Source organism: Vulpes vulpes, chromosome 4 (genome assembly GCF_048418805.1).
Source record: "Vulpes vulpes isolate BD-2025 chromosome 4, VulVul3, whole genome shotgun sequence".
NCBI classification, from domain to species: Eukaryota; Metazoa; Chordata; class Mammalia; order Carnivora; family Canidae; genus Vulpes; species Vulpes vulpes.
This window is the reverse complement of record NC_132783.1, coordinates 127,039,384-127,059,289: the sequence shown is the minus strand read 5'-3', so window position 1 is coordinate 127,059,289 and position 19,906 is coordinate 127,039,384. Positions and strand designations below refer to the sequence as shown.

At 38.5% G+C, this 19,906-nt stretch overlaps 1 protein-coding gene across 1 annotated transcript in view; it reads right to left on the bottom strand.

The window, feature by feature from the left end:
• MROH2B (maestro heat like repeat family member 2B) overlaps positions 1 to 15,434 on the bottom strand; it is a 61,410-nt gene extending 45,976 nt beyond the window's left edge. Inside the window, exons 1-11 of the mRNA XM_026016730.2 lie at positions 15,407 to 15,434; positions 13,808 to 13,869; positions 12,278 to 12,388; positions 10,786 to 10,945; positions 9,771 to 9,869; positions 6,890 to 7,044; positions 4,467 to 4,607; positions 4,000 to 4,092; positions 3,839 to 3,908; positions 2,069 to 2,182; positions 700 to 773 (exon numbers count right to left, since the gene is read on the bottom strand). Of these exons, the coding sequence (XP_025872515.1) occupies positions 700 to 773; positions 2,069 to 2,182; positions 3,839 to 3,908; positions 4,000 to 4,092; positions 4,467 to 4,607; positions 6,890 to 7,044; positions 9,771 to 9,869; positions 10,786 to 10,945; positions 12,278 to 12,388; positions 13,808 to 13,869; positions 15,407 to 15,434 (1,107 nt within the window). The remainder of the gene's footprint in view (positions 1 to 699; positions 774 to 2,068; positions 2,183 to 3,838; positions 3,909 to 3,999; positions 4,093 to 4,466; positions 4,608 to 6,889; positions 7,045 to 9,770; positions 9,870 to 10,785; positions 10,946 to 12,277; positions 12,389 to 13,807; positions 13,870 to 15,406) is intronic.
• Positions 15,435 to 19,906: the final 4,472 nt, after the last annotated feature.

Genomic DNA, 19,906 nt, shown 5'->3' with positions numbered 1-19,906 from the left:
TTCAGTGATTCATCACTTACATATAAAGTTAATATATGTTCATTTGTTTTATTTCTCAGATTCCATATAGAGTGAAATCGTATGGTATTTGTTTTTCTCTGACCTATTTCACTTAGCATAATTATTGTTATTTATTGTATGGCTTTTATTATAGTCACTGCAGATGAAAGTCTCATAGGGAATTTTCTTCTTTTCATTGGTTCCTGTATAAGGCTTTGATCCAAACAAAATATGGTTTTAACAAAAAAATACAGTAATTTCTATTTTTTAAAATTTGTTCCAGTACAAGTTATGTATTTTTTCTAATATGGAAAACTTTAATCAAATAATCCAGAAATATTGTGCAATCCCCTATGTCAAGACTTGCTCTAGATGTTCCCTAGTTGAAAATAGGATTTCTAAGCTAAAAAAACAAAAGACTTAGTGGTTATTATTTTTTGGAGAAAGATATATTATGTTTATAATTAATTTTTAAGCTATTTGAAGAGCATAGTACTGTGATGCTCTGGGCAAAAATATATATATATATTTTTTTCTACTGAGAAACCCTCGAACTGAATGTACTTTAAAACTTTAATTTATCTTTCAGGGAAAGATGGAATTCTATTAAAAATGGAATTCATCACTGAGTTCTTAAAGAATTTCATTAATTCCTAAAACTACCATCAACAAAATCAAAGTCCCCATTAATTCTCTAACTTTTATGTTGAGGTCACTCATGACGACTTTGACTGTTCTTTCAATTGAAGTGATGTGATCCCGCAACTTGGGCTCTGAAAGACAGGGATAGAAATTAAGAGACTGGGTTCAGTAGGAGTACAGTTGGTTCTAGGATTGATGAAAATCCATTAGAGTTATGGTACACAATTGCAAAGTCTTTTGTCCATAAATTTCAAGTTATTCAATTTCCTCTTACCCTCTTCTCTTCCATTTTTTAAAAGATTTTATTTATTTATGAGACATCGAGAGAGCATGAGTCAGGGGGAGGGGCAGAGGACAAGGGAGAAGCAGACTCCCTGCTAAGCGGGGAGCCCCATATGAGGCCAGATCCCAGGACTCTGGGATCGTGACTGAGCCCAAGACAGATGCTTAACCCACTGAGCCACTCAGGCACCCCTCTTATCTCCCAATTTTTGAAAGATATTTATTGTTCTCTTTGCTCCTAGTTATATTTGGTTTCATCTTAAAATGTTAGGTTCCAAAGTGGACTCAATATATCACGTCCAGTGGATTAGCTTTAAATTTCGTGAGACTACTTCATATATCTTGTCTGCTGATTCTTCAGTAAATCTCAGGGCTAACGGAATTTTTTGAAATAATGTAGAATAAAAATGAATTCTCATATTTTATTGAATCCAGATAGCATCAATTTTATGAGACACCATTATTTTATATTGTACCAAAAGAACCTTATAGTGGCTGATTATAATTAAAGATGCTATCAATTATGCAATGCATTCCAATATAATGAAAATATGTGCTTCTTGGCATTAATAAAATATGATATTTCATTAAATTCTGTTCTTTTCTAAATGTACTAATCTCTCGAATATTGTGCATTCCTCCCACATACCCCCTATTTATTGGACCACTTAGGCAGCTTACTAGATCTTCCAAATTCTAAATTTGATTTTCAAATATTCTACTTCTCCCTCTCAACTACTTATGTCTATAAATATCTCAAGAGGAGAAGTAAGTGAAAATGCCTGTTTAAAAACGTAGATTGTAGGGGTGCGTGGGTGGCTCAGTCGGTTAAGTGTCTGCCTTCAGTTCAGGTCATGATCTTAGAGTCCTGGGATCAAGCTTGGTGTTGGGCTCAGTGGAGAGTCCATTTCAATCTCTCCCTGTGCTCTTCCCCCCTGCTCATGCTCTTTCATGCACTGTCTCTCTCATATAAATAAAATCTTTACAAAAGTAGTAGATTGTAGATGACCAAGAAGACAGAGCTTTACTTGCATATGATCTTCTATAAACTCCCCAAAGACACAGAATAAAGTTAGAGAATGCATAGGCTTCAGTTTGCTTCTTGGCACAAAATAAACCACTCTGGCTTTATTCCTTTGCTTACCCTCAGCATTGATAGCCGATCTTAACAAAGTCAAGATTCCCATTCGAGTGGTTTCATTATTACTTCTCATTTGTTCATCAAAAAATTCCACCAGGTCTGCAGGGTTGGAATGGGCTGCAGGTTTAAGAAATACTGGAGTCATAAGAACTCATTTTCACCTTAGGTAAAATACTTGTGAATGGGAAAAGTGGAATTCCGTGAAGATTGGCAAAGTCACTCTTTGGTTGGTAACTAGATTTTATTACATTGGTGTATCTTTAGTATCACAGAATTAAGCAGTTTGGCAAAGAGAGATTTATATACCTAGGTCAATATCTGTTCATACCTGTGAATATGACTTTATTTGGAAATTAGTTTTTTTTTTAAACAGATGGGATCAAATTAAGATAAGGTTATTAGGTAGGGCCCCGATTCAGTAGAAAAGGAGAAAAGGAGAGAAGACACGGGGAGAACACATTGCGAATGTGGAAGCAGAGAATGGAGAGATGCTTCACTAGTTGTGGAGCTGGAGAGCTACAAGGGTAAGGTAGGAAACAGGGAAGAAAGAGAACAGGCCTGGCTGGAGTAGAATAGTTTGGGTTTGAAATTATTAGCAGTAGAGTGAAGTAGTTAATTAGGTTGGGCATAGAACAGAGGAAAGAATAGGAGCAGAGGGATCAGTTAAGGGAGAATTGGAACATAATAGAAAGGTATTCAGTGAAATAGTAGAAATGACATATTTTGGGGAGGGTGGAGGTATGGGAGGTATGGAATTGCTTTGGTCTTTACTTTTCAGGGTCTATGATGGAACATAATTTTTATACTGACTCTGAGAACTTGGTACCTTCCCTATGACTTGCACCAGGTACTCTAACCAGACAATGGGTGGGATTGTGATGTGAAAGAACAAGAAGGAAGGGGAAAGAGTGAAGGAGGGAGAGACAGAGAGAGAGAGAGAGAAGGAATAGATACTAAGAGATGAGAAAAAAGCATGACTTTGGGTTTGACACAGTTTCAAATAATCTCAAATACCAAGAAAAAAAGCGTTTCCTATCCCTAGGATTACCAACTCACCTTGGTTTGCCTAGAAATAAATCCGTGCATATGTGGTCAATTTATTTTTGACAAAGGAGCCAAAAAATATATAACGGGGAAAGGATAATCTCTTCAATAAATGGTGTTGGGAAAACTGGACAACCACATGCACAAGAATGAAACTGGATCCCTATCTTATACTACATACAAAAATCAAATCAAAATAAAGACATGAATGTAGGACCTGAAACCATAAAACTCCTGGGAGAAAACAAGTGGTAAGCTCCTTGACATTGGTCTTGGCAATGATTTTTTGGATTTGACACCAAAAGTAGAAGTGCAAAGGCAAAAATAAACAAGTGGGACTATATCAAACCAAAAATCTTCTGCTTGGCAGTAAAAAACCCACAAAAAACATTAACAAAATGAAAAAGCAACACATGGGATGGGGAAAATATTTGCTAGCCATACATCTGATAAGGGAGTTATTTCCCAAAATATGTCTGGAAATTTTCTGGTTTTAGAACTAAAAGTTCTATCCCTGGAAGTCCTTTAGTTCCAGGCAAAACCAGGATGATTGGTTATCCTATCTGTTGCTCTTCTTTTAGGAATGGGTAGGATAGGAAGAGGCACAGAAAATAGTAAGCTGAAAGAATGTCATGTCTGTGTGTGAAATAACTAATGTGACCCTTCATCACTGTGTCATCATCACTGGGAGACATTTTTATTAAGAACCCTCAGGACACTGGGTCCTACCTAGAATGAGGAAACAGCTTGAAGCTTCAAGTTCATTTTCCTTTACTGGAGGCTCCGGAAGTCTGCACACCTGAATGAGAAAGAAGAATGAGGTGGGAGATGTTAAAAACAGAAAACCAGTAGAAATGAAACAATCAGATCTGACAGCAGGGTTTTCTTACCTGGTTGAGTAAATTGATGAAGATGGTTTTTCTCAAGTCCTTTGGAAGGGCAGTGTCATAAAGGACCACCGCGGTCAGTATTTGTTTTAGACTCTAGAATGGAAGCTTTCAAAGGTTAGTTGGAGGCTGCCCATGAAGCAGTAGCACAGGAGGTGGAAGACAAATAATTATGTTTTGTGAGAAGAACAAACCCGTATCTTCCTGCAGTTACCAGTTTTCTTGAGTGATTCTGGCCCCTCTGCCTTAGTCAATGCCTTACAGCAGCTTGAAAAGAAAATTCCTAATCCCTTTTTGGAGATCCCATCACCCAGCTATGCCAACCTCTTCTCTACCTCATGTGTCTCAAAAAGTATTTAAGTTCAGCTGCCCAAACCACTATTTCAGTTCCTCAGGACCTCTTGAGACTATCTTCTGGGATGGTCACCAGTAGACTTTCTGAAACAGTTCCTTTAGGGTGTGGTTCTTACCTGAGTGATGTGGAAATCAATCTCTTTGTCTTTATACTGGTTCAGGAGCCAGGGTACCTGGTCCAGGGCATATTCACAGAGGTCTTCTCGATGGAGCAGCAGGCTCACTGTGGGGCCATGTGCCTTAATGATGGCCAAAGTCTGCAGGGGCAGCCAACAAACAGCACTTCTAATACTTTACTATGCTTTTCATACAGTTCTCAGAATACCAGGAGCTTTAGACACTCCCCAAAAACTTTCCTCACTACTTCCAACCAAGAAAGAATTCTTTAAAAGATGTTTAGGTTAAAATCATTGCATGAGGCAGTTATATTTATGTTTGTATTTATAGCTAGATTTACATCTGTATCTATACTGATACTCATTTCAATATTTGCTCCTCTTCCTATTTCTTTAAACTTTCCCCAATAGTCACTTTCTTTCAATAAATAATAAATTTAAAACTTCCCTCATATTAAAAGAAATTCTTCAGTTCTCTATCACTTTGAGCCCAATGTTGTTTCTTTCCTTTTTTTAAAAAAAGGAAGTGATGAATCACTAAATTCTACTCATGAAATCAATATTACACTATATGTGAACTAACTAGAATTTAAATAAAAACTTGAAACAAACAAACAAAAAGCAAAGTTTTCTGAAAGAGAGGTCCATGTTCGCTATCTCCACTTCCCACCTCTCATTTACTTCTGCTGACATTAAAAAAAATATATATATATATGTATATATATATAATGTAATGTAAGATTAATTGTAAAAATTTAGAAATCACACAAGTTATGATGAAGTAAACAGTATTCACATTGCTGATAGATAATCACTGTTTAGTGTAATTTAGTATGTTTTTTAATTTGCTTGACTTATTCTTTCTATATTTTCTCTGTACATTTTAATTTTTAAAAACCTGATGCCATTCTCTGATATATAGTTCTACATTCTGCTTTTTCTACCTAATACTATGTGATGGATTTTTTCTGTCAGCTAAGTTTTGTTGTCTAGCAAACTGTCTCAAAACTTAGTGGCTCAGAATAACAACCATTTATTTCACTCAACTGTGTGTCAGCTGGATGATTGTTTTAAGCAATTGGACATTTCCAAGCAATGGACGCTTTTCAAGATTATTCTTGCTAAAGCACTGTTAACAATAGACTCTCCATAGATCTCTCTTTGCTTCTTGAAAATTATTCTTTAGTTTCTAAGATCTCATTCTCCTTGCTTAGAACCCTTCAAAGGTTTCTTATTTCTTATTTAAAAAAAAAAAAGTCCAAACTCCTGTTTAGCATTCAAGGCTCTTCATTATGTGGCCAAGACCAAAACCTTTTTTGGTTTCATTTGCTTCTGCCTCTTTACAGCCCCTTTCTCTTCTCCCTTTCCCTTTCACCCACCAGCCTCACTCAAGTGCACATGTTACCCTGTCTCCAGCCTCTGCTTCAGCAGCTTGTATTGTCTCTTTAGGGAATGCCTCTTGCTGGGGGTGAAAGTCTTTAGAAGCTGCAAGCTCAGTTTCAACGTCATGGCCTTTGCAAGTACTCACCACAGGAGTTTAGGTGCTTCTCTCTCTGTTCCCTTATTACTGTGTGCACCTTCTTGTCACTTATCTACCTCTTTCTGTGGGAAGCTAAGGAAGTACTTAGTGAATTTGTATTGAATTGTGTTTTTCAGGTGCCCTGAAGAAGAGACTTTTACAGGATATTTTAAAAGTTCCATGTTTGCTAATGATTTAACTATCCCAGCATGTTAAAAAAAATAATAATAAATGCTTTGGTAGCTTCAAGTGTAGAAAAGAAACTGAACTAGAGAGGGCTAAGTGTTACACCTTTTATAATGTAGGACTAAAAGACCTAAATAGGATGTAATTTAGCCTCCATTTAAGAATTATACCGATTAAGCAAGATAGGCATGGGATTCTGTGTGCTTGAGCTTTGTAATCTCTTCTGCACAAGGCATTATGATCTTTTGAAGCAGCCACACATATTCTTTAGATGTTATTTTATTTCACTGTCATCTTCAGAGATATGGGATATTTTTGTGGGCTGTTGTTTTTCCTAATCAGTGACTCAGCCCAAATACGGATTCTAAAACACAAAATAACTAACTTTCTATCTATTTTACTCACTTTCAGTTAGTTATTGTTCCTTCCACACACTGGAATGTCAGTTCCACAGGAGTGGGGATTTTGGTCTGTTCAATCCCCGCTGTCTCCCCAGCATGGGCAACAGTGTCTGGCATGTCATGGGGGACTCAATAAATATTAGTCCAAGAATGAATAAATAGTGATTTGAAACAAACAAAAAGTTCTGATAAACTTGATAAAATACAACTCATAGCTTTCCAAAACCACTGAGATTAATGATCATGTCAGAGAGTGGAGGAAGTTCAAGCAGCATGGAAGGAGAGCTAGCTTGAGGCATGCTGAGGCCTCCACTCACTTGCACGGGCGAGGTAATGGGGGCCCACTTCTCCATTATATACCGGAACAGCATGAAGATCTTGTCAGAGAGTCGGTTGGCATCCAATCTTGGATAAGGGAAGTCTCTCCAGTGGTTGACATACTTGTAAATGGCCTTGCTGAATTTCTCAAGGGCTGCATTTTTAAAAACAATCACAGATGGAGAAAAATATAAAGATCTGAGGGACTATAAAATAATTTGAGAAGAGTGTACTGATGATTAGCAAATGGTAATAGTTTTTATAAAATGTTATGATGGTATCAAATAAACATATAAAAAGTATTTAGCCACATTAGTGAAATGTAAGTTCAAACCATAATGAAATAATACAACAAACTGTCCAAAATTGCTAAAATTTCAGACAATGTCAAATGTCAATAAGACAAAGGTGCAGCTGGTATTTTCACACTGCTTGGGGGAGTGTGAATTGATACAAACACTTTAGAAAACTGTTTGACACTATTTACCACAATTGAATATGTGTTCTCTATGACCCAGAGATTCCACTCCTAAGTATGCAGTCATTAGATACCCAAATAAATAGACACTAAAATACTTGTAGAAGACTGGTTTTGTACTTTTTTCTGGTAATAGCCTCAAACAGAAAACATATTCACTTTTTTTTTCTAGAAAAACCTCAAATAGAAAACAGAAAATGTCGACAGGTAGAATGGGAGAATTGCAGTATAGACACGTAATAATATACAGAAGTGAGCACGGACTATAGCTTCACCCAACAACATGTATGAATCTCACGAATAGATGAAACTAATCTATGGTGTTAGAAGTCAGGTTACCCTTGGAAAGGATGGAGATGGTGATGATTGGCAGGAAAGATGAGGTGGGTTTCTGGAGTATTAGTAATGTCTCACTACTCGACCTGAGTGGTGGTCAAATGAGTAAGATCATTTTGTGACAACTCATCAAGCTGTACACTTCTGATGTGTATTTTTTTCCCATGTGTCTGTTTCACTTCAATAAAATAAATAAAGAAAAAAATGTTGAGCCTGCAAAAATATCATTGGGACCACCACCCACATATATTTGAATCAAATGCATGAAATAAAATTATTTGTTCCTTCAGCCCTCACGTTTCACTAGATGAAGAAAATTCATAGTTTACTCCTCAATGATACTTCATATGCAAGGAATACTCTGGAAAGATCCTGTGTTATCTTAGAGCTGGTCATTTATTGACTCATTCACTTTCTCTTCAAACTGATAATGTCTTGCTGTACTTTGTCATAATCTTGTGTGTGTGTGTGTGTGTGTGTGTGTTTGTCTTGCACTGGCCAAAAGCAACATGAGGGAAAGCATGTCTTATCTATTGTTGGTATCTGAGGCAATGCGCACAATGTCTGCTTATTGGCTGATCGATTGAATGAACAGCTGGAAGGATGGATAGAGGACTATGAAATTTTATGCCTATTCTTTAGTGGCAGTCAGGCAAAAGTTGCTTTAGGACCAAAGGGCACTAGATAACTTTATAACACAAAGACAGAATCTCTCATTCGATGCCATGATGATTTCTAATTTTATTTCCTTTTCACTGTTGGGTTGTTGATATTCAGGTAGAAATGCTATTACCAGCACCGAAGTTTATTTGCAAGAACACAGTGTTAGCTGCGATGGTAAGTAGGGAAACTAAAAAGTATTGAGAAGTAGGCTAATCTAGTATAATTGCTCAAGTTCTTGAACCAGCCTGTCATAGTTCAAATCTTGACTCTGCCACATACTGTGTAACTGCAGGCAAATTATTAACTTTCTATGCCTCAATTTTCTCATCTATAAAGTGAAGGAGAAAAATGTTACTTACCTAATGGGGTTGCTGTGAGGTTAAAGGAAGTGATAATCTTAAAATACTCAAGGCAGTATTCAGGTACAAAATAAAATCTCAGTATACACCAGATATAAATATTGCTTCCATTGAGGACAGAAAAGAAGAAATGGCCAAAACAGAACAGAAAAGACTTGGTTGATGGGTAAAGATAACATTCCTGACAGCAAGGGCTTTTAAATATTACAAAATAGTAGTGTTGGGGGTGTTAGAGTTGAGAGGATCTTAGTAATCACTTTATTTATTGTGTTTAGAGATGAAAATGAGATTGAGAGAGGACAGAGTCACCTGATGGTTCAGTAGATGATCAGGAAAAAGAGTCCAGGTCTCTAGACTCATCCAAGGAGCTTCTAACTGTGCTGTACATGCTTTTTCCTGGGATTCCCAGAGCATGTTTTTCTCTGTAGACTCTTGGTTATTCTAGATGTATTTCCCAAAACTCCAGTTTTGGGGTTGAGGGATTTGTGACACAAAGTTTGTTTACCTATTTTTCTTAATTTTATGATTGCTTATACTTTGATTAGGTTGATTACTTATCATTATTACAATATTGCATTATAAAGCAAAGGCAAAATTTACCTTACTGCTAAGAGCTTGGTGAGCTCCCAGAGCCACTGTGGGGAAGGTGTGATCCAACTAAAGAAGGAGGCTAGTAGATATGGAAGCTCTTTAAGGCAGTGGAAAGTGTATAAACTACAGTCACATAGACTTGAATCCCACCTTGCCATCTCATTGACTGTCACAATTTAAGAAATTGCTTAATTTCCATGACCCTCAGTTTCTCCCCTGTAAAATGGGGTTAAGAGTACTTACCTTGCTTTTAGGATTGAGACAGAGAGAATTATAATTGCTGTGAGGATTGAGAGAGATAAGTCCCTGCAGAGAAACTTCCATGGGGTAGGCACTCAATCAATGGTAGCTACTATATTATTAGAAAGAACAGGCTAGAGTAAAAGGAAAAATGAAACATTTGTTCAATTCATAGTCTGGTCTTAACAAAGAGGTAACCTTAGGGATACCCACCAAGACAAAAGACTCCCTTCATCCTTTCCTCATCAGCCAGCCTGAGCATGGTTTGCATGGTTAGCAGAGTCATCATCATGAAGGGAATACTCTGGGACACTGCCAAGAGGGGTGCAAGAGGAGAAAGGCATTATCCTCTCACACTGGGGAGTTCTGTGATTCTCCATGTTAGTAACAAGCATTTCAAGGCTGTGTTGGGGAGACGGATGAGGTGCAGCAGGAAGATATTCTCCTCTACCCCTCTTTTGCCATCATGCCTGGCTGTAGTTAGAGAATCAAGGAGTTGTTGCTTTAAAATAAGGTGCTAGATGGATGCCTGGGTGGCTCAGTGGTGGAGTGTCTGCCTTTGGCTCGGGTCATGATCTCGGGGTCCCGGGATCAAGTCCCACATTGGGCTCCCCATGGAAAGCCTGCTTCTCCCTCTGCCTATGTCTCTACCTCTCTCTCTCTCTCTGTGTGTGTGTCTCTCATGAATAAATAAATAAAATCTTAAAAAAAATAAAATAAGGTGCTAGGCATAAAGACATCTGTACCTGTTGTTAGGTAGCAAGTGTTTATTTGGATAATTATTTTATTAATGCCTATCTCTCCCACTAGAACTTGCCTACATCCCCAGGGCCTAGCACAGGTAATAAAACAATAAAAACAATAAAAACAAACAAACATCTGTTAAATAAAGTGACGTAGAAAAAAAATCATGACAAACTCCTACTTCATGTAAGTGTTCAGTGGTTTGCAGAACATGACTTGTGGGAAAAAGGCTTTTGCAAACACAAAGCCAAGTGAAAGGGACAGTGAAGATGGGAGAGTCCAGCCAAATCTGGAACAGCACAGACTAATGGTGGGGCAGTAGGCTCATCTATGCTTAGAAACAAGTGCTGAAATCCCAGTATCGATACTCTTTAGTATGGCAGAAGGGAGATATGTTCTTTGTGCTGCTTGCACCCATCTGGTTTTAGACAGTTAGTCAGGGTGGTTGCTTCCCAGGAAAATGTGGAGGTTATTCTGTCCATACCGTAGCTGGTTGCCAGTTCAGCCAGGGCAAGCACAATGAATTCATCTGGTAGCTCCAGTATCCTGAAGTTACTTTGTACTTCATACATCACAGAGTTGAAATCATGTGCAGCAAGAGACACCAAAACCTCACCAGCCAGCATTCTGGTTTCTCTGAGGATCTGAGGAAGAAAAGGAAAACAGCAATGACAATGAGAGGAAGAGTAGAGGGAGTTTGTGGAGAGGTTACAGTCTAGAGAATATTCTAAGTTCCCTTGGCTTTGGGATAAAGAGAGAACAGGCAGTTACAAACTCAGGTGGGAAAGCCTCTGGGGCAGGGGTCAGTGGCTGCCAAGACAGAGGTAACTGTAATGAACTTCAAAACCGGGTTTTAATAAGGTTCTTGTAAACTTGAGGTCAATATACATTTTCTTGCTAATTGATCAGGTGCTGTGAGCACAGGATTTATATTTTATGCTGAAGTGATGGATCACCGTGGTTGAAAGACTGGAGAGAATGGTGAAAGGGAAATAGGGCCAAGAGTCTAGAGTTTTGGGTTTTAATATTGTCCTGATCTAGTTATCTTTGATACCAGAGATATTTGGAGGGACTTCTGCTTTTGGTAATGCTGAGCTAGGTATCCTTGATCGACTGCCCTGCTAAGAAAATAAAAAGAGTGAGATAAACTATTAGAAAATACATTAAAAAAAACATCAGAGTATAGGGTGGAATGAATTACCACGTTGAGATCTGGAAAGGATTGGGAATCCAGAGAGATAAGTCCTATATTAGAGGCTACTTTGCAGTATGGTGGGAAAATAGATAGAATTTAGGACCAACAAATGGTGAGACCCTGGTCATCCCCCTTCTTATCTTTTGGCATAAGATTCCACAAGGCTGAACCTAAATGAAAGGTTCGCTTGGCCCTCCATGGACCGTGGTCCCACTTGGAGTCACAGAAGTTGCCCCCCTTCATTGCCCAAAATCGCAAGTCCTGAAACTAATCGTAGATTGTTAGGACCCTTGGCAGGTAAACAAGCAAAAATCTTTTCTGCAGGAAAATAACACCTTAGGACTCAAATTATTTCTACAAGTAATTTTTTGATACAATGCCTAGCATAGGTAGCTAAGTAGACACATGAAGAGATAATAATTCATGGAGAGCAAGAAAGCTGGGTTCTAGTTACCTGTTCTGTCCATAGATAGCTATGTTATTTTGAAAAAAAAAAAAATCTCTCCAAGCATCAACATGCTCATCTAAAAGTGGAATGGATAATATTATCTCTAACATATTTTTTTTTTTTTAGCTTTGCTTCAGTTTCCTTATCTGTGAACGGATAAATAATAGGTACTATAAATAATATCCAAGTTATCGTGAAAGAACTAATGAAAGTGATTTGCAGTCCAGGCAGCAATGTAGAAAAAGCTTATAAATGTCCACATGGGTGCATTTGAGCCACTTAAAGACCTGCTGCTGACCCTGGCATTGATTCATCATTAAGAATCAAACTTACATTGTTGTCTCTCATGTCCTTAGAAGCATAATAAATCAATCGTTGGACAATTGCGTCATCTAAGATATCACTGTTCTGAATAACGGAAGTGAGATGACCATAAATGTCTTCCTGTGAACATACAAGTGTATACACAGAATTTGAGTGGCAAAATTAAAGGAATCAGATAAAGTGCAAATTTATCTGATCAAACAAATTTCTACTTCACAATGGATTTCATACATCTTAATTGTAATGGCTTCCTGAACATAATATGCAACTTTAGGAAGCAAAAGCTTATATATAAAGCAAAGTTCTTTCTGAAAACTACTTTAACCTGACTACCCTGACTACGTTACTATGACAAAATCTAATTGAAGGTGGACGCAGGCTACCTAGCAAAAAGGCTTGAAATTCACTGTTGCAGGGCGCTCAGGGGATTGGAAATGCTCATTACCCAAACCACTGCTCCTACCACCAGGGAATGACTATGGTATTAAGAAACAAACTGTGATTCCCAAAGAGGCTGATAAACTATGAAACGGGATCCTAAGGGAGATTTATAAGCCCTAGCTTTATTCATGGCTTATAGAAAGAAAGTTAGAAATTCTTTTGGACAGAGCTGCAGCGTCAGAATCATGGGGCTTGAGCAGGTGCTGTGTGAAAGGGCTCTTCTAAATCTCTCAGGTGGCTACTTGGCCTCTGATAGATGAGACACTGGTGTCCTGAAAGGCCCAACAGCCTCAAGCATGTTGCTTTCAAGTTACCATGCCCATGTTTAAGGTGTGAAAGAACTCCCTTTGCATAAGGGATTCTAACACACAGTCAGCTCTGAGAACCACGGGATTAGGAGATAAAGGTGTAGGCCCTGTCCTTCACAGGGAGGCTGCAATGGATCATGACTAGATGCCTTGTTTTGGAGTCAGACAGGCTTGTGTTCTGGTCATGCATCTGCTCTGGCTCTCACTCTTCTTCGCTGTGAAATGGAAACAGCCATGCCTACCTGGTAAAGGTGTGAGCGGTGACTATAATACAAGTCAGTGTGTGTGAAAGGCATCTAGGGTGCTGCTTCCTAGGTAAGTGTCCCTTGCAGGTAGCTGTTAATTATTTTCCAAAAGGTTGTTGGAGCCAGAAAAGCCTTCACATCCCAGAGAAAGAAATCTCTAATTGTGAAGTAGCATCACAGATGAGTAGGGGAGATCCTTGGGGATTTTCATAAGGCCTCTCAGCTTACCCAGGAGGAGATGCTAATCCACATGGTTGTAAGTCTGTCCTCCCCCTCTTTCCAGGTCTGCCTGTATAAGGTTATAGAAAGGGGCATTCTTTTTGCTAGCTTCCAGAAGTAGATGCCCTGATTCCTCAAATGCCAAATATCATTGTTTAAACATTATGATGATTTCCATTATAACTGTACTTTTTGAAAGATTAAATGCCATATATAGAGCCAGAGAGAAAAGAGGAAGCCAAGGCAAAAAAGGCGGTATATGAAATATTACAATAATTGGACTAGAAAAAATAAATGCAAAAGAGATTATTCTCTATTTTCCTTACCTTGCTAATATTATCTTCCATGTTCAGCATGCTTAGAGTCAGGTTAATATCTCCAAAAGTCTCTATAATGTACAGAAAAAGAATTAAGTCTTTGCTGCAAAGCTCTCCTATTAATTCCTATGCAGGAATGGATATTTTTGTTCTCTTGACTTTCTCTCTCCTTTGCCCCCTACCCCCTTCTTCTTCTTGACTGCTAGCTCTTTGATGGCAGGAACTGTGTCTTATTCATATTTCATATATTTGACATACTTGCGAATAGCAGATATTTAGTATTTTTTTCAAAACCTGAATTGAAGAGGAAGGGGAAGGTAAAAGATGCTACATTCTGGAGCACCTGATTGGCTCGGTTGGTTAAGCATCTGCCTTAGGCTCAGCTCATGATCTCAAGGTCTTGAGATTAAGCCCTGAATCAAGCTCCCCTTCCCGAAGTAGTCTGCTTCTCCCTCTCCTTCTGCATCTCCCCACTGCTTGTGCTCTCTCTCTCAAATAAATAAATAAATAAATACTTTTTTAAAAAACTATATTACATTCCTGTCTATCCCTCCTGTCATGTAGGGGTCACCCTATATATCCTCTCTATCAAGGCATAGCTCTTGGATGCCATGAGTTGAAACCCTTCCATCCTATTTGAGCACAAGAAGGCAATGGTGTGATGTAGCTCTTTCACTTTCCCCTCAGCATCTCTGCCATGTTCTTTTCCACACTCTGTCTACATCTGGCCTACCTCTGTTTCCCTCTGTCTAACCTCTGGCCTTGGCAGATCCCTCTTGTGGTCCCAAGCTCATGCAATCTTCTGTTTTCTGTCAATGACCTAAGTTAGTTTGACTTGCACTTTCCAGGCATATTTGTATTTGAGTAAGGCTCATTGGAAAACAGAAAAAAAAAATCTGAGTCAAAGGAATTGAGCAATTCAGGCCACATGGCAAATTGATAAGAGAAAAACTCTTAGAGGTGAGTCTGCAAATCAAGCCACAGCGCTCTTTAGCACAGTCTTTTTTTTTTTTTTTTTTTTTTTTTGGCAAAACAGGCAATCATGCTTAAAAATTAGGGGAATATATTTCCAAAGGACTCTTCTAGCATTTAAGATTAAATAAGAGTGTCTTTCTTGGGCAGCCCTGGTGGCTCAGCGGTTTAGTGCTGCCTTCAGCCCAGGGTGTGATCCTGGGGACCCGGGATCAAGTCCCACATTGAGTTCCCTGCATGGAGCCTGCTTTTCCCTCTGCCTGTGTCTCTGCCTCTCTCTCTCTCTCTCTCTGTGTGTCTCTCTGAATAAATAAATAAAATCTTTTTTAAAAAAAGAGAGAATGTCTTTCTTTGAATAGGCATTTTCTCCTCAGGTAGACTATACAGTGTTGAAGAAGGTAAGGCACCCTCATCTCTCAGGCTCCTAGTCTATCATTGATCCTTTACAATCAATGTGCTTATTATTTTGGGATAAAAGGAGAGTAGAGAAAAATAATCTTAATCTAACATACCTTTTCATAACACTTTTAAGGTGTACAGACCTTCCACAATGACCCACACTATCCCCCATCCCATGTACACATATGATCGCACAGACACAAAACACTTAGCTCCTCAGGATCCCATGATGCTCACCTACAGATTCCTCCATGGCCTGAGTCATATCTTGGCTGTTTCAGGCTCTCTAAGAGACAGCACCTAAGTATCAGAAATAGTAAGGCTAAAAAATCGAACAAGCAACTTGGCAAGTTTCTCAATAAGGTTCACATAAGGTTCTCTAAAGGAAAGTCCCTCCTCCACTCGATCGGCACAATGATCTGGAAGCTTCCAGCGATGGGCTGCTATTGAGGAGGATGATGCTGCATTCTACCACTATGATATTTTCTTGCTTCTGAGCTCCTGCTGACCAACAAAATGACTGCATCTCACCGAATATTGTCCCTTGGGTGGAGACCAGAGTATCTGAGAAGGAGGAAATTAGAGACCGGGACACAAACCATTTTTGTCGACCAAAGGAGTTCCTTTCCCTAAACTTGGGTCCATTGATCACAAATTTGGGAATGGTTTTCGGTGGTCACTTTACTGGCCTGGTGTTGGTAAAGCCTTTATGGTGATCTTGTTGATTGTTCTACTTGGTGAAAGTCAGTCACACAAACTGGGCATGCTCAGTGGACTGGAATGCCCACCAGGGGCAGTTGAATGGAGTCTAACTGACAGCAGCAAAGCAAAGCCTTCTCTGCCTCCCTTCCTGTTCCCCACTTCCCCTCTGCCATTCACTTGATCTGGGTCTTGGCCTCACTTTAGGCTCAGAATTTTTCTTTGATTCTATTCTCTTTTCTGGTTTTCAAATCATTTTTTATCCACACCTCTTGTCTCTAATGCTTTCAGCTTTACTAGTATGGACCTCTTGACCCTAAATCTATGTGACCACAGTTTTCAATGTATGCTCAGACTGGCTGTATGATAATGGGGCAGGTGTTAGGGAAGGGGGTACTAGGAGTCTATAGGTCTGGACGTGAAAGGGGCCAAGGGAAGGGCCTCATGACAATTCTCATCTGAGGGTCTTCTCCAGTCATCTTCCCTTCTTTGGTGAAGTTTTTTCAGATTCAGTAGATCAAATGTTTCCAACTAAATCTTTGAGTCCATCATTCTTTTTACAGATAAATTATTTTTCATTGTTTTTATTATAGAGGACCTCACCAGGCTGGTGGTTAAGAACATTTTGAGCTTCCCAAGTCAGCATCACTATTTCCCAGATTGTGTCCGTAAGTGCCTGGTAACAAGAATCACCTGGTATCCTTATTTAATGTGTCTCGTCCCAGGGCCACCTCAGGCCTGGTAAATTAGAATGAGGGGGCAGACACATATATTTTTAATGAGCACCCCTAGTGATTCCTGGGCTCACTAAAGTCTGAGAAACAGACTAACAGTCTAAGCTCATTGCCCAATCACCTACTAGGAGATAATTGAAAATTTAGCAGTTATTTGAAGGGTATTCATTGTGGTTGGGCAAGAAGAGCAGCTGCTCATCTCCAGCACCGTGACTTACTCACCCTTGAAGAATAGGTTGAGAATTGGTGGGTCAGGGAGGTATTGAGGTAGCCTCAAACTCTTAATGTCTTGTAGAGAAATAAAGGCATTGCAGATTACGTGCTCTTAGAATCTTAAAGAACAATGAGCAATAGAACCAACGATAAGAAAGCTAGCTATTTAGATAATTGTTATAATCAATTTCTTACTCTTTTTGTGAATGGTAGCAAATGAGTTTTCTGAATGTCTATATATATCAAGGTTTCCTTTATTTCATAGAGATTAGGGAGGTTAGGAGATGATTGATTTATATTGACTTTGTAATTTATCAGCGCAACCAAAACACATGGTTTTGCTATATATTCTTTCAGATAAAGCAAATTCAGCCATCGATCTCTCTTTTCATAAAGAAATATTGCAGATAGATTTTAAAAAGTCAAACTTCAAAACAAATTTGCTGTCATATTTATTCCATTCTCCTGGGCCATCTTGCTTCATTTTCCTCATTATTTCCTATTTTTCTCTTTACACAAGGTTAACACAGTATGGGTTTGATGTCCCTGAAGCCCTAGGAGCATGCTAAACACCAACAAAATCAATAGGATGGCATGTACTAACTAATGAAGTATTGTTTCTAGATGTTTCTTTGCAAGGGAGTTCGAATTCAGCTTGCTAAAGAACCAAGAAGTCTTCCCGGCTTCTTTGAAGGATTCTCCTTCAATCTAACTTGACAGGTGATGCTACCCAATAGAGGATTACTGTGTTCCTAAACGAGGTGTTATCAGAAATATTAATAAGGCAGTAAAGGCAAAATATAAAGCTAGGGGAGAATATCAATCTATGTAATATCAAAATTTATAGAAATTTACATATTTGTGATTTTAACAGTTTTAGACTACAGTTCATTTGAACGTTGACATGAATCCTTTATTCTTTTTTTTTTTTTAAGATTTTATTCATTTATTTGAGAGAGAAAGAGAGAGTGAGCACAAGTGGGGGTGGGAGGCAAGGGAGAGGGAGAGTCAGTCTCCCCACTGATCAGGGAGCCCAATGTGGGGGTTCCATCCCAAGACCCTTGAGATCATGATCCAAGCCGAGGGCAGATGTTTGACCGACTGAGCCACCCAGGTGCTCTTCCTTTTATTCTTTAAATGAAGTATTAGGTTTCATAAAATATATTTATTTTTTTGTTTTTAAAAAAATTATTTATTTATTCATGAGAGACAGAGAGAGAGAGAGAGAGAGAGAGAGGCAGAGACACAGGCAGAGGGAGAAGCAGGCTCCATGCAGGGAGCATGACGTGGGACTGGATCCTGGGTCTCCAGGATCACACCCTGGGCTGAAAGCAGGTGCTAAACCGCTGAGCCACCCAGGGATCCCCCCATAAAATGTATTTAAAATGAAATTAGGCCTTCCTTTTTTTTTCAGCTGGTTTTAAGACATAAGCCTAATTGCTTATACCCTGGTGTATAAAAGGCAAGAAATATTAGATGATAATTTTACACAGAGCTAATATCCCTGTGCTGTTAGCAGCTTCTCATTTCCTCCTTTCCCTCCCCTCCCCTTCTTTCTCCTTCTTGTTCTCTTCTCTCCTCTCCTTTTCTCTAGTTTCTCTTACCCTTCTCTGGTTTTCTGCTTGTAGTAATTCTCTTAAGCACGCTGCATTTTTAAATTAAGAATATGGTTTTAAAGTCATCACTTCAGGAATTCGGAAGGAGTTCAAGAATTTAAGCTAGAGAGGGAATTTTCAGATGGATTTATAAAGTGGTTTCATTCTCAAGTGATAGATAATTGAAGCCCTTGCAGACAAGTAATTTTCTAGCAAGTTATTTCCCAAATACCTCTCATGTTAGGCATTTCTAGCTTTGTCACCAACAGGTGCCAGAAGAACACAGATTGGCTTCATAATTTGAGTAGTGAGAGAAACACCAGAGCCCTTTACCTCTGAAGACCTTCCCTAGTGGCCTGGCACCCCGGGAATTAGGTTTCTGTGTTCTGGAGCCCATTCAGTCTTTCTCAGAGCTTTTGGAAGGTTGAGGTTTTAACTGTCAATTACCTCTTAGATGCACAGGTCATGTTATTGAGAACATCATCTTTTTGATTGAGGAATTCAGCTTCACTGGCTGCTAGGTACTACAAAGTAGGATATATTCATTCTCTCAACTTTTCATAATATATTACTTGGGCCTAATAAATGCGTAAGGTAAAAAGAAGAAACAGCCATCAGTATCATATTTTTAAGAATTAAAAGACAACTTTATTACCTCTGGATGATCATCTTACATTTAGAAAGAAAAATCTCTTACTTTTTTTTTTTTTTTAAAGAAAGGAACACTTCTCTGTCATCTTTTGATGACTTTTATAAGAGTAAAATGCATTTCTAATTCACAATTTTGGGTTTCGACAGCCTTTGGATGTGTCATAAATATGTGAATATTTTCATGTTACACTTAGAGATTTTTAGAGTCCTCCATGTTCATTGAGTGTTAGGAAAACTTAGTAAATGAAACTCTTTGAAAACCTTTTAGTCAAGAAGTGGTGGTAAAATACTAGGTAAAGTTTCAAATAATAAAATTTCTGGTTATTAGTAGCATTCAAATATGAAGTTGGATTTTTGTTGGAAAGGAGGCAAATTGTAAGACCATGATCTAGATCAAGGATTGAAAAACAAAACATGACTTTCATGGCTGGTCCTAGTGTTAATATATGTAATTCTTCATCTGCTTCCATAGTGTACGGGGAAGAGCACAGAAGTTCAGGAAGTTGAACCTGGAGCCCATGTCTGCATTTTGCACTCACTGAAGCAGAAAAGTAGATATAAATCCTAGAGTTGTTTAGCAATAAAGCTAGTTTCTCTAAGTCTTAGTCCAGTCTTGCCATCTATAAAATGGTTAGTTGCAAGGGGGAAATGCAAGAGGAAGGTGTTGCACTTTTTCATTAAGTTATTGTTATCCGTTATTTTGTTCGCATTGCTCTTGTTGTTGTATTTACAGCTTAACCAAAAAATAGACTAACTGGACCAAATTATTCCAGCAGTATTATGTTTATCATGGTATTAAGAGCATAGTTTCTGGGGTATTTGGGTGGCTCAGTCAGTTAAGCGTC